The 16,349-nt window shown below is 42.1% G+C and overlaps 1 protein-coding gene and 1 non-coding gene across 8 annotated transcripts; both read left to right on the plus strand.

Moving 5' to 3' along the window:
• Nucleotides 1–3,989: 3,989 nt before the first annotated feature.
• Nucleotides 3,990–14,557, plus strand: RBMX (RNA binding motif protein X-linked). 7 transcript variants are annotated; one of them, XM_064712772.1, is made up of 9 exons: nucleotides 3,990–4,110; nucleotides 5,354–5,480; nucleotides 5,678–5,784; nucleotides 11,208–11,379; nucleotides 12,449–12,565; nucleotides 12,917–13,031; nucleotides 13,148–13,273; nucleotides 13,350–13,453; nucleotides 13,959–14,557. In XM_064712772.1, exons 2-9 carry the CDS (start codon nucleotides 5,372–5,374, stop codon nucleotides 14,264–14,266), a joined length of 1,158 nt encoding a protein of 385 aa, XP_064568842.1. In that variant the 5' UTR covers nucleotides 3,990–4,110; nucleotides 5,354–5,371; the 3' UTR covers nucleotides 14,267–14,557. The 7 variants fall into 7 exon arrangements, with proteins under 7 accessions (XP_064568842.1, XP_064568848.1, XP_064568845.1 ...); XM_064712778.1 differs by having other exon boundaries at nucleotides 13,365–13,453; XM_064712775.1 differs by having other exon boundaries at nucleotides 4,055–4,110; nucleotides 5,351–5,480.
• LOC135448009 (small nucleolar RNA SNORD61) lies at nucleotides 5,533–5,604 on the plus strand. Its single transcript, XR_010440377.1, has one exon. It is a non-coding gene; the product is annotated as a small nucleolar RNA SNORD61 (small nucleolar RNA).
• Nucleotides 14,558–16,349: the final 1,792 nt, after the last annotated feature.

The following is a 16,349-nucleotide window of genomic DNA, read 5'->3' on the forward strand; positions in this document are numbered from 1 at the left end:
GGCGGGGTTGGACGGGACACTGGGGAGAAATGCCTTCTTGCGAGGGTGGGTGCGCGGCCTGGGGCCCTGGCGCAGGTTGCCGAGAGAAGCTGTGGATGCCCTATCACTGGAAGTGTTCAAGGCCAGATTGAAGGGGGCTTGGAGCACCCTGGACTAGGGGAAGGTGTCCCTGCCCATGGCGAGCAGGGTAGGGGTAGTGAAATCAGATGATTTTGAATGTCCCTTCCAACTCAGACTATTCTAGGATTCTATGATGCCAGAATCTCTTTTCAAGTTTTAGCCCTCAGCAAAAAGCACAGAATCAACTCGGTTGGAAAATACCTCAGATCATCGAATTTAACACAGGACTGAACACCACCACGTTGACCACACCACGGCACTGGGTACTATATCCAGTCTTTCTGAATACCCCCAGGGACAGTGATTACACCACCTCCCTGGGCAGCCCATTCTAATGTCTAAGTACCCTTTTTGTGAAGAAATTCCTGCTATGTCCAACCTAAACCTCCCCCTGAAGACTCGAGTCTATGTCCTCTCGTCCTGTCACTTGTTACCTGAGAGCAGCCAGATCTTCACCTGGCTACATCCTCCTTTCAGGGAGTTGTAGAGAGTGAGTGAAAAAGGCTTAAGCAAGATATTACCAGCTCAGAAATTAGGGGTGGAAATCCAAGTTTTCATATAGCAATCTGGAAGAATTATATTTGGTGGTTTTTTGATGTAGCCTGTAATGTTTGCAGCCACAACATGGCCTCTTGGTACAACACGGTCACCACAAACATGATGTCAAGCTCCAGTGTCAGCTGTTTAGGTGGCGATGGCAGGAGCAGTGCTCCAGGAAAGCTGCAAAACATGTCTGAGGAGCAGGGTAAGTGCAAGTGATGGCTGTAAGCTCTGTGCTACCATGGCAAGATGGGTACTCACAGCTGTCTGAGACACTGTGCTAAAGGCATTCCTGTCAATGATACAGAAAGTATCACTGAGTAGCAAACACCTCGATCTCTCTGTATTTTCCGTTTTGGCAAAGCTGTTGTTGCCACTCACATTTCTGGACAGTGATACTACATTTGTATTGCCCTGCAAAACATCCACCTCCGTTAATTTTAACCAGTTCATCAATATGTAGTGAATTGCCCTTACCATAGAACTGCAACAGGCAAAAGGAAAAAGAATAAGGGGGAGCACAAGAATTCTCATGTTTTTTCAGCTGAGCCTGGAAATTAGAGTTGTCATTTCAGGCAGGTCCAGCTATGTCTTAGGGACCTATGATCCACCTTGTATGGCTCAACTGAATGGAGCCAAATTGAGATCCCAAATAGGTGATTTGGGAGAAGCACATTAAGGAGTTCCAGTTTAGAAATGGCTGACAAAGTCCATGCCAGAAACAGTTATTTTGTGCTGTTCTCATCTGCTCTAGTCTGAGTTTTACAGAGGAAAATTCCTGAATTTCTATAAACACCCATCAACTGACAGTGCCTAGAAAATTGCTCCTTGTTATAAAATTATTATGCTCATTTTTCAGTTATTAGTTTTTGATTGCATATCTAGAGAGAATAACATTCCCTTTTTTATTAATTCTGAATTAATCTTTTGGATTCAGATTATTTATGTATTCATTAGTCCCCATCCCTCAGCTCTCCTAAACTTTTTATCCAGTTTAAAACCAAAGCATGATGAACTTGGTAAAAGGCCAATATGTTTGATGAAAATATGGAGCACGGTACATAGTACTTGCATGAACAAGTTTGCAGTGTAAATTCAACAACACTGTTAAACATGCAGAGATTCATTCAAGAGAGTGACAAAGAATTATATACCCTTTCATCCTCTAGGAAAAGATCTGACTGAATTTGGAGCAAGACCATACATACACTATGTAGTGAGAGACTGTAAAATACCATTCCAGTTTGCAATGAAGATGCAACTGAGTTCTGATAAGAAGCCTCATGAAGATTCCTTTTAGAACAATGGTCAGAAGAATTTTTAGAACAATGGGTGGCCCTGATACAATTACAGCATTTATGTTCAATTGCTGTTTCAAATGTCATTATGTTCATGCAAATCCCACCTAACCACATGTTCAGTACGTGTTAACAAAATGTTACTAAAATGAAGCCTGGAGTCATCAATTAAATATTTTAGTCTTTAAATCAGAGGTGACAGAAAAAGAGGCTTTTGTTTGCATTTGCTTATTTTTCCAGTTGTGTGGCAGTCAGTAAATACACCATAGGTCAGAGAAGCACAGAGACCCCCACCTTGACGGAGGCCATTTTTAGCATATTTCTTACAGGACTAACAATTTGCTTTAGTTTTCACTATCCATCCCAGGGAGGCTCCTAACTTTAAATTGTTTTGTATTGAAACTAGAATTTGAAGCTTTTCTTCATATGATAATTGGATGAGTATCTGGTAATGCCATTCTTTGGCAACTGGATTGATATCACAAGCAGTGCTGTTCCACCTACTTATAAAGGTCATCTTTCCCTTTTCCCCTTCACAGTAACAGCATCCAGAAACTCTGAGCATCCACACTGGTAAGGTGACATCTTCAAGTACATACTGGAGTTTACAGTAGTGTTTGAGAGCTCCCCTCTTTTGTGTTCTTAACACATCTATGAGCTTCTCTGAGGCAACATTGCCTTCTGCTTCCCATAGCACAAACAGCAGCTGAATATCAGTATCTGACAGACTGAAAAACTGAAGATAAGGAGAGTCTGATGTTCTCTTATCAGAATGTAGCAATTATGCAGCTGCGTAACTATAACAGCACTGGGCAGTGCCCTTGGAGTCCATAGACTCTGTGGCATCTCCCAGGAATTAAGGTCTGGAGAGCTGCTAGCAAGAACTGCAAGGTAGAACTTAAAAGACTGTATGGTGGTTAGACTGGGTGGCACTAAGAAAATAGGCCTTGATAACTGATTAATATAAATTTAGATAATCTTCAGGTTCAAATAATGAAAGTTTAGCCAATTTGTGCATGAGCAGATTTCCTAACTTTTCCACTATCAGGTTTAGCCAGACAAAGAAAATCGCAGTTGAACTTTGAGTACAAATAATTAACAACTTGAGTTAGTTGAACAAAAATGGCAAAATTTTGTGCCATCAACACGTTTAATTTTAAATCACACTTGTTTTGGTTTGCTGTTATTCTCCAAGGAAGAGGTGCTGCCATACACATCTATTAATCAAACTAATTAAAAATGCCTTTAAGGCTGCTTTAGCAAACTGGGTTAAGCTCCTGTAAACTCCAAAGTTTAACTGATACTACTGTGATTTTCCTTCCAAAGAAGTGATAGATCTGCTGCTTCACAAAATCAGTTAGCATTGGAAGGGACCTCTGGGACATCATCCAGTCCAATCCCCCTGACAAGGCAGGGTCACCTGGAGCAGGTGACACAGGAATGTCTCAAGAGAGGGAGACTCCATGACCTCACTGGGCAGCTGTTCCAGGGTTGTGCTACCCTCAATGCAAAGTTCTTTCTCATGTTGAGCTGGAACTTCTAGTATTTTAGTTTATGACCATTGCTCCTGTCACTAAGCACCTCTGAAAAGACTCTGGCACCATCCCCATCCCATGGCATCTGGCTTTGGGATTTTTATCTGCATTAGTGAGATCCCCTCTCATTCTTGAACAGCCCCAGCTTCCATGTCTCTCCTCTTAAGAGGGACGCTCCAGACATCTACTCATTATTGTAATGATTACTATCTCCAGTAGCTCCTTTGTCGTGCTGAGGAGTCCAGAACGACACAGCATTACACATGGGGCCTCAATCCTTCGGGACGAGGCACAGCCGGCAAACAAAGCTCTACCCCTCCTTTCGCACGGCGCACTCCCGCTGTTTTCCCGCCGCTCGAGGCCCGCGGCCCGCTCCCCGCTCCTGGCAGGACGGGACTCCTCGCCCCTGTAGCCCCGTCCCATCCGGGCCCCGTTGTCTCTCGGCCGCGACGGGAGCCTCGCACCGGCCCCGGGGGGTCTCGGGAGCCCCCTACCGGGCTCGGCGCTGCCGATGCCGCCGCATCCGGGGCTCCGTCCGGCAGGTGACGTAAAGCTATAAAGGCCCGCAGCGCCTTTGTTCGCCCCCATTGCGCAGTTGCAGATCGGCGCGGGCTGAGGTGAGCGCTGCTGCGGGCTAGGGCTCTGCGGGCGGCACCGCAGGACGCTGCGGAGACCCGGGGCGAAAGGTCCGTGGGGCGCGGGCCGCGTGGCGCGCCGCTCGCGGCGGAGCAGAGGCACGGCGGAGCCGGGCCCGGCCCGCAGTCCCTCCTTGCCCGGCTCCGGTTAAGACGGCGGGACCCCCGCCGTTGCGGTGGGGCGAGGAGGGTCCTGGCGGTGTGAGGCGCGGTGTCCGCCATTTTATGTGCGGGGGTTCTTGAGCATCCCGGGGGAGGGCGACGGGGGCATGGCGGGCGCGCCGCGGCGATGTGTGCGGACGGGCTTGAGTCGCGCGGTGGGTGAGTGCCGAGGAGGCCGCCGGCGCGGGGCCGGAGCGGAGCCGCTGCCAGAGGTGGCCGCCATTTTGTGGCGGTGCCTGAGCCCGCGGAGGGTCCGACGCCCCCCGTGCTCACCGTGCCCGGAGCGCGGCTGAACCCTCGCCCCGTGCGGCCCGGCTCGGCCCCGCCGCGGCTCCCTCGGGGGTGCTTTGTCCGCGCTCCCGCGAGTGCCGAAGCTGGCGCGGGCCTTCCCGCCATCGCGCTGGAGACACGCGGGCAGCGCTTGTCCGCAGGCGCCGGGCGGCCTGCCAGGCACGGGGGGTTTGGCTTTGTCTTCGGCTCTTGGGCTTTTTTCTTTTTAAGCCCTCCCGCCCCCGCGACTGTAGCAGTGGCATTGCTGTGTAGAACTGCAATGGTGGTCTGGTGTCAGTTCAGCCTCTCATGTTGTGTAGGCCAGGACTTAAGCATAGGCTCCATGTACTTTAAATAATACAAAGAATGAACTTAATGTAAAAACAGTGACCTAAGATGCTCTGAAGAGTTAACAATTTTGTATTACGTTGACATAGTAAGCAAATTACTTAAAACGTCCAGGACAAAAGGAACAGCACTTCTGGAAGAGTTTTCGCATTCACCAATATTGCTTCATTTTAACAGTGCCTTGTTCCACTATTCAAATTTCTATTTAATATCTTTTAAATACATTATATAACGTGAAGAAGTAACTGTTAATACTACTTCGAGTTGCTTCCACTGCAAAAAATTGTAATTACTTGATTTTTTTTTTTTATACCTCATATTTCTTACCTAATACCTTTCTAAAGAAAATTTGCTTGTACGTTTGAGGACAGAAGTAATTTATATACCATGAAGTCACTATTGCAGTCTGATATTTTGTTAATAATGGCCTCATTCTTTTTAGTAGGTCATTCACAGAATCAAAATGGTTGAAGCAGATCGTCCTGGGAAGCTGTTCATTGGGGGCCTGAACACAGAGACTAATGAAAAAGCCCTTGAGGCTGTATTCGGCAAATATGGACGCATTGTGGAAGGTAAAGAGAACTTTTCTTAAGATAGCAATAGTATAAAACAAACAACAGCATAGCTGTGATGACTTTTTGGCATTGATCATCTGAAATGATGGTGCTTACATGTCCTCTAAGAAGTTCTGAGCTTAAAAGGTTAAATAAAGGTTAAGTGTTCCTTACTGGGAATTACAGGGAAGGCTGATGTGACTTTGTTTCTGCAGTCCTTTTGATGAAAGATCGGGAAACGAACAAGTCCAGAGGATTTGCATTCGTCACGTTTGAGAGTCCAGCAGATGCAAAAGATGCTGCCAGAGATATGAATGGAAAGGTAGGAATTAAGACCATTTATGTGTTGCTGTTGCTACTGACCAGGACAATTAATCTTTGGGGTAAATCAACTGGTAATAAAAGTTGGAAAGAGCATGGATTAGAAGATCGTGGAGACAAGTTGTGACTTTAAATTCGACAAAATGTCTCTGTCTCCTTGTTTCTCCTGTTCATGGATTTGCTAATAGAAAATGGAAGTCTGGCTAGCAGTCAGCTATGCTCTCTTTTCTTATTGTTCCTTAATCGGTGATGGAGGAATCAGCTCTTCATTCTTGCATGTTTCAATAATGATTTTGGGGTTAATTTTCCTTTTTGATCATATTTGATTGCAGTACTGTGTAAATTACACTTCAGGGAAGTGACTTACCTGAAAATTAGTAATTGTTCCTTTAACATGGGTAACTGTGATTTCCCTTGAGTGCTGGAGCATTGATGAGCTATCTGGTATTCTGAGTATAATCTCCTGCATTTGGGCCTTGCATCATTGATCTGCTTGGTCTGTGTGAGGGGCGTCTTTCTAGTTTATGTGCAATGGCTTTGCAGTTAGCCAGCAACCGAATTTGTTCATTTACGCCCTAAAACACAAGGGTGTAGCTTTAGGAGCAATAAGATATGTATTGTCTTTAAAAATAAAAATATAGGCGTTTGCAGCACAGGTTAAAAGATAATACCAGGATAGTTTGTCAGAGAATTGTAGGCTGCTGTAATCTCTATCTGTTGTGGCACGTGCTTGAAAAGGTAGATGTAAGTTGGCAATTTTTTGGTAAACAACTGCTTATCTTTATAAAGGTGCTGTCTCTTCAGGCAGGGAAAGCCATCTTAGGTCTCTTGAATTGCAGACTCTGGTTTTCCCTGCATTCTGTGAATGATTGTGTTTAGGTCACACTGCACTGGCATTGTAAGCAGTGTCTCTTGAGATGCCATTCAAGTAAAGTGAAGAAACATCGAGTGATTGTGATTAATTGACACTTGGGATTTTGGTATGTTTGTCTTGTTTAAGAAGTTGAAGTGAAAGAAAAATACCAGTTGTTGCAGTCAGTAAGTAAAACAACTTTAGGAATAAGAAAGTGAGCTTTGTGTAGTGTTCATAAACACAAGAGGTTTGTAAAACCTCTTGTTATTTGTGTTATAGCAGAGTATGTGTTGCAGAAGGATAGTGGATTTTCTTCTCCATGGACTGATGTTTCTGGCTGCTTTATGACAATCTTATCACAATTAGGGTTATTCTCTTAGAAGACTTCCTTGCCTTTTAAGCAAACTAGTAGTTTTGTCAAGGCAGAGAGTGGCAAATTCAGATGACGTTCTTTCTATACCAGCCTAAACATCTGTCAGGGTGCTCCTTTTATTGAATTTTATTTCTCCACTGTCTAGTTTGCCACAGTTCTGAAGACTTGTTTACTGCCGTGCTTAAATAATTTATTTTCCCTGAAATGGTCATTGAATCTTCACATAAGGTAATTTCAAGGACCAATAGGCAGTTGTCAGACTGAAAGGAATTCAGTCACTAATCTGTGTGTTTGTGGAGTGCAGCTTGCAAATCAAAATCCCTCTGAAAATAATCACCAACTGTTCTACATCTTGAATGTTGAGGCCCGTGTTTGGTCACATTGGAAATATTTGGGACAATACTGCTTGGTAAAGTAGCTAAATGAGACAATGTGTGTGGCTGAGGTTATGTCTACTTGTTCTGGAATGCACAGCCTGCATTTTTGGCAAGAAATGCTAGAAAGGACGGCCTTGTGGATCCTTGTTCTCGTGGGTTTGTCTTCACTATAAATCTAGAAGTACCTTCATCTGCTTTGAACAGCAAATAGTATATGAAAAGAACATTCTCAGATGGGATTTGCTCTAGAATGTCTTCTACTCCAACTTGCTTTGACCGTGGATATGAAAGATATTCATGCAGTGGTCTCTCCTTCTCATCTTCAGGAAGCCTTCTGGACAACAGGTACTGCTTGTATTCCAAAAAGACTCTGCATTCAAGGTCTGAGGGAAGAGCAGTGTTTAAAGCCTGGTGTGAGAAGAGGCAGTTGTCATAAATCACAATTTGAAGGTCTCTTTGTCCATTTGGAAAAGATGGGTTGGAGCATTCTTGAGATTCTAATTCTGCTGAGAAGCAGCAGCGGAAGCACTGTGCAGACTGCAGTTCAAGCAGTCTGTAAGGAGTTAGGTGATCTGTCTGGCTGGGGGAAGAGTTCTGCTTTGCCTGTCTGTTGCTCATTCTGTCATCCCAAAGGAATTTGAAGTTGTAGCCAGTAGAAGAGGCTGACTCCAAGAGATTCTGCAAGAATGAATTTGCATTTGATTTTTATTTTGCACATGTTTATGAAAATATATGCAGAGTTTTGCACCAGTTTGGGTGAGGGGTAGTTATGTGAACAGCTATATTTCACTATACTGAGGCAAGCATAGACTAGTCGAAGCGTTGAAGATCAGTTTGTCCTGCAGAAAGAGATCACAAGATAATTATTGTAGAGTTGGGATGGAGATTTCTCACTACAGTTACTTTGTCTTCTAAATTCAATCAATGCTATGATGTCTGAGCAGCGCAAAAGAAATGTAGAAGTACTTAATAGCAGCTTACTAGCCTTAAGAAGAATCTTAATTCATGGCTGTCAAGTCTCCATCCTGATGCCACAAAATGAACATGCTTACCTGGACACATAAATGTGGATACTTTCCAGTCTGTAATGGTTGTTTGGTGCTGTGGGCTGTTCTCATGACATTCTGATTCTGCGTCTTTAAGATGAAACGGATAATTAAAGAGAGGATATGACCTTAGGCAAAGGGTCAGGACAAACCAAAGATTTTATTCCAGTGTAGACCTGCCAAGCCAGCTGGTCTGTGTTAAGCGGACGGAAGCAGATGCTACAATCCCTCCAGCGTGAACTGTACTCAGCACTATAGAAGATTGTCTAATTGACAGAAAGTGTTTCCTGTTCTTTTGGGAAGAAGTGATGCAATGTACAGAAGCTTGGCCTCTTGAGAAATGGATCTTCATTTCTTGGATATATATGGCAAAATGAAACTCACTTAATGTGCCATCAAGGAACATGGAGAAATGGAGTCATTGCAGCATCAGCAGCGAAGTGATCCATTGAAGAGGAAAGCCCTGTGCGGTGCTAGGACCAGCTTCATTCGAGTTATTGTAACAGTTTCTTTGAAATACTTGATTTCTTGCCCCACTCCCAAAATTAAGCAAATTTCATTAATCTTTTCTGTTGAAATGTGGAACAGTTTGCAGGATAGTTCTCTAATTGTGTTTGGTTGAAATTCCCTGTCTCACTTTACAAATATGTACAGATTATTCATTTCACACATAGGAGACTTTGATTGCCAAACTATTACCGTCCTAAATTACTTGTAGCTTAAATTATTTCCATGCTTTTTAGCACCACAGTGACTTTACTTTCTGGTGCTCATATCGTATTAAAAATGCTTCTATAACACTCAAAATCAAGGTTATAAAAATAAGCTACTGAGTGTTCATGTTGACAGCTTGTGCTTTGAGCTCATTGAAAAAACTTCCTTATTTTGAGATGGGTTGTGTGACTTTTATGTTTGGTGAGGTAAGACCTTTCTTTGAGCTAAGAAACCATAAAATGTCCCCTCTGCTTTGAAATAGGACTAACTTCAACAAATATATTCTGGTTAGCAAAAAATACATTCTTGTATCTAGTGAAAGGTCTTTCTGGACCTATGGAATAGCTTTTTAAGACTATTTTTGTAAAGCAGTGTGCAAAGAAAATCTTTTGCCAAGGTAAGATGCTTAAGTGCAAGGCAGAAGAAAATAGGAGGAGAAATTACAAGGAAAACTGTGCCTCCTACCTAACAGAAATGAAAGAATTTAAACCTAGCATTCAGGTTTTCAAAACCCATGCTTGCAGAAGGGGACAGTGTTTGCTTTCTAAACTTAAAACAAGCTGTCAAGACTATCCATGAAATGAAGGACAGCAGTGGCCATAGCAAAGCTTAAGGCTTCAGGCTCTCTGTTCATGCTTGAGAAGGATGAAACTTAGAGATTAATTGCAATGGCAAATCATATGATGCAAACTGAGAAGTTCCAGTCATTAGAGTGGATATTTCAGTTTGTCATGCCAAAAGGCTTTTTGAGAAACCTTCCATAAGTAAAATATTGCACTAAGTCAAAGCCAAGACCAATATGATTTTGCTGGTATTTCTTACTTTTTTTTCCTCACAGTGGATCAAGTTGAACCTGTGTATGTACACTCAGGTTTTCAAACAATCACTACAACTCTAGCTGGCAAAATACATCCACCATTACAGTGAATTTTCAGAGAGCTAAATTTTGACAGAGAACAAAAAATATTCAGTGCTTCTATAAAATACTATTAGCAGTGTAGATAAAGACATTACTAGCAGTTTAGCAGTTTAATTTGTTCATTTGTTGCAGCAAAGAAGTGCAATGAACAACGCTTTCTGCCTGATAATTAATAAGTTGTCGTGGCAGAGTTAAAATATTTAACTGCTAAAAAAGGCAAAAAAACCATGTTTGCCAGGATAGGCATGGAATAACCTAATTTTAGCAGGCCTTGTGGTCTTGATTGTGCTATAATAGCCAAACATGTGGCATTTAAAGATCATCCAGAAATTTGATTAACTAGGTTGTATTACTCAGCTTGTTTGTACCTGCTCATGTTTGAGGTATATTGGCTGCAGAGTTCCTGGTATTGCAGATCTGTATTCCAGCAAAAGCTTCTACTTCTTTCATACCACAAAAAAAAAAAAAAATACAACCACGCAACAGAACCCACAAACAAAAATACCCCAACCACAAAGCACCTTCCCTGTGGAAAAGCAAGTAATAGAGTAAATTGTGACAGTCACCTTGATTGAAAACCCAGCTTGAAACCCTAGAAAAAAGAGGTGAATTGGCTTACTCAGTCTGCTGTGTAGATGCTGAAATTGCTTCTAAATACTTCAGTGATCACCGTTTTATCAGGACGTCAAGAAAATGTGCTAAACGGCCTCCCCATTGCCAGAAATTCCGACTGAAGCTAAGTTACCTTCAGCTTAATCTTTTAACTACAGGTGCACTCCTAGTTTGGTACAAAAGTACATGGCAATTGAAAGTAAATTGTAGATCATATATCATGTTTCATTTACAGAATAAATGACGTGGGGCTGCTGTAATCATTGGACACTTGTGTTTTCACTGAAAGGCCTTTCTGATGCTGCTCTGTGGGTTTTTTGCCATCAATACCACAAGAATGAAGTACTGTAGAAATTGAAATTAGGCCCAACATGCTGCTGAGTACTTGGGGACTAATACTGAAGACTGAAATCAGTTCTAGAATTGCTCTAACTTATAAAATGGAAGCCCTATAAATAGTGAAGCAAGAGGGGCTTGATTTAAGAAATACAAACATGACTGAGCAGTAAGTAAAGCAGCTTCTTCTTTAGTCATTAGATGGGAAGGCAATTAAAGTGGAACAAGCAACCAAGCCATCCTTTGAAAGTGGTGGTAGGCGTGGGCCACCACCCCCTCCCCGAAGCAGAGGTCCTCCCAGGGGCCTTAGAGGCGCAAGAGGCGGAAGTGGCGCGAGAGGACCACCTTCAAGAGGGAGTCACTTGGGTATGTATTGACCTCTCTCATTATACACTTCGACAACACAAGACCAATCCCATTGGAAGATGACAATAATCCTACTGGAAAAAAAAAAAAGTCAAACACCTGAATAGTGCACTCCTTGTTCTTTATTAAAATGATGAAATACGATCTCGGCAGTTTAGTCAAAGTTTTGATTAGGCAAGTACACCTTAAGAAAAGGCTTTCAGATGTGAAGATTCCTTTCTACAACTAACACTCCACTTGACTTTTGCCTATGAAAGAAAAGCAGAACTCCTGCCTTGCACGTGAGAAAGGAAGCTTTCTGGTATTCAAGTTGAAAAAGTGATTCGCTACCACCAGGGAAAGGGAACTGCCTTTCATTCTTTATAGCAAGAGGTCTAAACTGAGAAAATTGTAGGGCTGATCCTTCCAGATCAGTGAGAGGGCAGCTAAACCTTTTTTGTTAAGTTGAAGCATTCTAAAGTACATTACTTGATACTGGATATTCATTAAGATACAGCTATTTATTCAGACTTTTCAGTATCAAAACAAAACTCACTTAAGTAGCAAACAGTACCTGAGGTGTAACAGTAAAAGCTGTAAGACAGGAAAAAAACCCCTGGAAATAGTGAAACTTCTGTCTTGAAGAGTCTGTACATTAGGTTCTGCAAACTTGGTAGTAGTGCCTCTGTTCCCTCTCTGTAGGCTCTTCTCTAGTACATCCCCCCCAAGTAGCTCTTCTGAGAACAGTAACTTGTTCAGCATTTAAGCTGTGACTGATTACAGGTATCAGCTGTCTTTTTCCTTTGTGTCACACCCTGTAGCTTTTGGATAAGTTCTAAAAGACAGTTCTTGACAGGAATTTAGGCTGTGGGAAGTTTGGCTCTCAATTCTGCCAGTAGCATTTAAAGTGGCTAGAAAACAGGAGAAGGTCTAGTTTTAGAGGTTTAGACAGGAGAGGACTAGTTTTAGAGGTTTACTGTTGATCATGTAGTGGTAATAATGGCACCTTTAGGTGGTCGTAGTTCAGGCTTTAAGAAAATGCAGGTGAGTATCACAGAAATAATAATTGGTTTGTGGCTTCTCCTTCTAGGGTCTTCTCGAGGGCCACTCCCCATGAAGAGGGGCCCACCTCCACGAAGTGGAGGCCCTCCACCTAAAAGATCTGCACCTTCAGGACCAGTGCGTAGCAGTAGCATGGGAGGAAGAGGTGAGGACTTCCTGACTAAATTAATTGCTTGGTCAGCTCTAGAACCTTAGTCTTGCCTTAGGAACTGGTGCAAATCATTGATTCGGACTTCAGTCTGCTGTGGGATGATGTACTGTTCCTCTAACCTTTGGTTCCTTTCAGACCAGTATAATTTTGTAGCTGTTGGGAACAATTTGGTGCATTTTGAATATGTTTTGTCTAGTGCCGCTTTAAAATTGTACAAGCAGAAATGTAAAGTGTTCTAAATGTAGGCTCTGGAGATATTATTAAATTGCTTGAAGCTATTTGTTAGTATTTGCCTTGAATGTTCTGCATGGCTAAATGCTAATTAAACGGACTGTTACTTTGAAGCTCCTGTGTCACGTGGAAGAGATGGTTACGGTGGTCCTCCACGCAGAGAGCCAATGCCATCACGGAGAGATGTCTACATGTCTCCAAGGGATGATGGCTACAGCACTAAAGACGGGTAAATTTTTCTACTGTTTTATTTTAGTGAACTGGTTTTTGTTTGGAGAAGGAACTTGATTCCAGACCTTCTGTGGTAGAACATGGGGCTAACATCTCAGTTTTTGTTCTTTGTAGTTATTCAAGCAGAGATTATCCCAGTTCCAGGGATACCCGGGACTACGCACCACCTCCACGAGACTACGCATATCGTGATTATGGTCATTCCAGCTCACGTGATGAATACCCCTCCAGGGGATATAGGTACCTACTGTTGGAGTTTTCTCCCTGTCACTTTATTTTTGCTGTAATGTTAGTGATTTGTACTAAGTCTTAGTAGTCTTTCCTCCTATAGCGATCGTGATGGATACGGTGGTGGGCGTGACAGAGACTACTCGGATCATCCAAGTGGAGGCTCCTACAGAGATTCATATGAGAGTTACGGTAAGAATCCATTTTGAGGATCATATAAACGTACAGATGTCATAACATCTGACTTTGACTAGGTTGCTTGTGTTTTAGGGGGAAGTGGCATAATTTTTTTCCCCTACAGTGAAAGTGCAGTTGTTGGTTATCATTTGATCGTCTTTTTAATAAGCTGTAAGCTAAAGAAGCAAAGTCTACAGTTCAGAATGACAGCTGTCTCTGGAAAATATGGCTGAATTTCTTCTCTAAAATAACAAGCTGTACTGGAATATCCAGTTAAAGAGCCTGCCTGAATAAACAAACACCGTCTTCATTCCTTCAAAATCTCTAAATCCACTCACTGCCTGATATGCAATCCCCACTTAAAATACCATTAGTGTGGCAGATTATATTAAGACCATCTTCAATACATATAAAAAGAGTAGCAGTAAACATTTTAATACATCAATTCTGTAAATTCAGATTTGAAATTGTTCTATATAACTTACGGTGTTGCCATATTACCTGACCGTTGACCCTGCAGGTAACTCACGTAGTGCTCCACCTGCTCGAGGGCCCCCGCCATCATATGGTGGAAGCAGTCGCTATGATGATTACGGCAGCACACGAGATGGATATGGAAGCAGAGAAAGTTACTCAAGCAGCAGAAGTGATGTCTACTCAAGTGGCCGTGATCGTGTGGGAAGACAAGACAGGGGTCTTCCCCCATCCATGGAAAGGGGCTATCCACCTCCTCGGGATTCTTACAGTAGTTCAAGCCGTGGGGCGCCCAGAGGTGGTGGCCGTGGTGGAAGCAGATCCGATAGAGGTGGAGGCAGAAGCAGATACTAAAAACACTCTTAAACTTTTGGACCAAGACACATTATTTCTCAAATGTGGAAGCTGTTCTATCTTTACTACCAGAGGACTACTAAAAAGAAAAGTTGTTTTTAACCTTTTTTTATTGTTGCCTGTTAAGTTTTTCCCTCCATGACTTTTATGCTTTTGTGAGAAAAGTTGAAACAATGTTTAATATCATTTCAAAATTGTTAACATTTCTTTCAGAAAGCAGATGTTAAATGTATAAGCTTGAGCTGTGTACTAGTGTTGTAATTTTCAAAGTAAAGTTTCCCTGAAATGCCACACTTCCATCTGATTTTCGTCATGAATGGAACAAGCTGTTCTTAAGATCTTCCGCACAACATCCAACCATCTAACATGGAGATGGATTGCTCTACATGTTCAGCATCTCATTCTGAAAGTATTGCTTGTGATTTGGAGGGTGGTGGGGATGATTCCACATAAAGCTCAGTTATGCCTAGAATTTGAAGTCACAGTATTCCCAGTACAAAATGCCTTCAGATCCTTGTGTAAAGAGAAATAGAGGATTTCATTCACTTAAGCCAGAAAAGCAAGTGGATAATACTATATTCTGCCTTCCTACTCTTTCATGGGGAGTTTAAAAAGATCTCCCCTGCAAAAAAAATCACGTTCGTGTAAGTCAGCTACAAAATACTGTTAAAAAAACAACAATCTGCAAACCATTGACCAATTCCATCAAAGAAGCTGCAAATCGATGCTTACTCACACTGTTTCAAATTTTTGCAACTCTGTAGTGTTTCACTTTTAAAGGAACATCTTTGATTCCAAAGGAGAAAATAAGATAAGCAAAGAAGTCTTTCTCTCCAACTTCTGAAAGGCTTATGGCTTCCTAAAATAAGTGAATCTTTCAGCATTCCACAGCTGATTAAGAGCATCAAATGCCTGTGAAACAGCAAAGATGGTAAGCAAAGCAAACTAGTTTTTCAGTCTAAGTCAAAATTGAAACAAGTTTACTTCTTCTAGTACAGTAAGACAAGCTGCATGTAATGGCAATGGAAGTGCTGTATAGATTAAAGAAAAAAAGGAAAATAAATTCCCCAATACATTAGAAATTCTCCAAATTCAACAATCCTTGGATAAAAGCATTTATGGCACCAGTTTTGAAACTAAAGCTGTAATCCAGCTCACTGTATACACAGTATTGCCATGTAGTGTGGGGAGGGGGTATTTTGTGACCAGTATCTCTCAGAGAAGATGCTTAAAAAGGCTGCATATGCAGCATATTAACAAAATTTAAACCTTGTGAAGTGAGGAATTGGTTTAGGTTGAGACATATCAGCTCAACTATTGGGAGTTGGAAGCAAGGAATGCAGACTTGATGCTTAGTTGGATGCCTAACTCTGTTTAGTTTGACGCTGCATTGCAGGGATACCCAGGGATGCATGTGGCAGAGTCTGTGGCAAGTTGTTATAAGTTGGGTGAAGCCATGAAGTTCAAAAGATACTTGAATATAGTAAACATGAAGACCTCCAACTAAAAAACCAAACCACAAACCCAAAACCTTTGTACTACTGTTTAGTCCTCAGTAAATTTTGTCGTTCAACTTATGGATTTAACATGGCAGTGCACCATTGAAAAGGAATGAGAATCCATAAGCCACGCAACCTTTCTCTAAGCCATTCCAGTTCATTCAAAGCCAGTGAGTGAATCCTCCACCATTTAAAGAAGTAGTAAAAACTTGCAACTGAATAATCTGCAAACAAAACTTGTGCCGGTGTTTTGAAATAAGGGCAATTACTGTAGGTTAGCTTGTGCTGTAAAACATTTTTCTCAATTTGTTGTATCTTCTCTTAGTTGCAGGGGGATAACTTCTAGAAGATACCACTGAAATAGTGCTGGTTCATCTGTTGACAGCAGATACGAGTGGTGCCTGTACCAGTACATAAGGTAAATATTAAACCAGTGTAATAGCTGCAAGGAAGTTCCCTTGTCATTGTGTTTGTAGGTTTGAATGGATGTTCGTCATGGCTAAGTGTTGTTTTGACTTCTGTTTAAGTTTTGGAGGAGGAGGTTTAAGAAGGCTTTATAAACCAGCTAGTTTGGGAATGGCAGC

Source organism: Zonotrichia leucophrys, chromosome 4A (genome assembly GCF_028769735.1).
Source record: "Zonotrichia leucophrys gambelii isolate GWCS_2022_RI chromosome 4A, RI_Zleu_2.0, whole genome shotgun sequence".
Classification (NCBI taxonomy): domain Eukaryota; kingdom Metazoa; phylum Chordata; class Aves; order Passeriformes; family Passerellidae; genus Zonotrichia; species Zonotrichia leucophrys.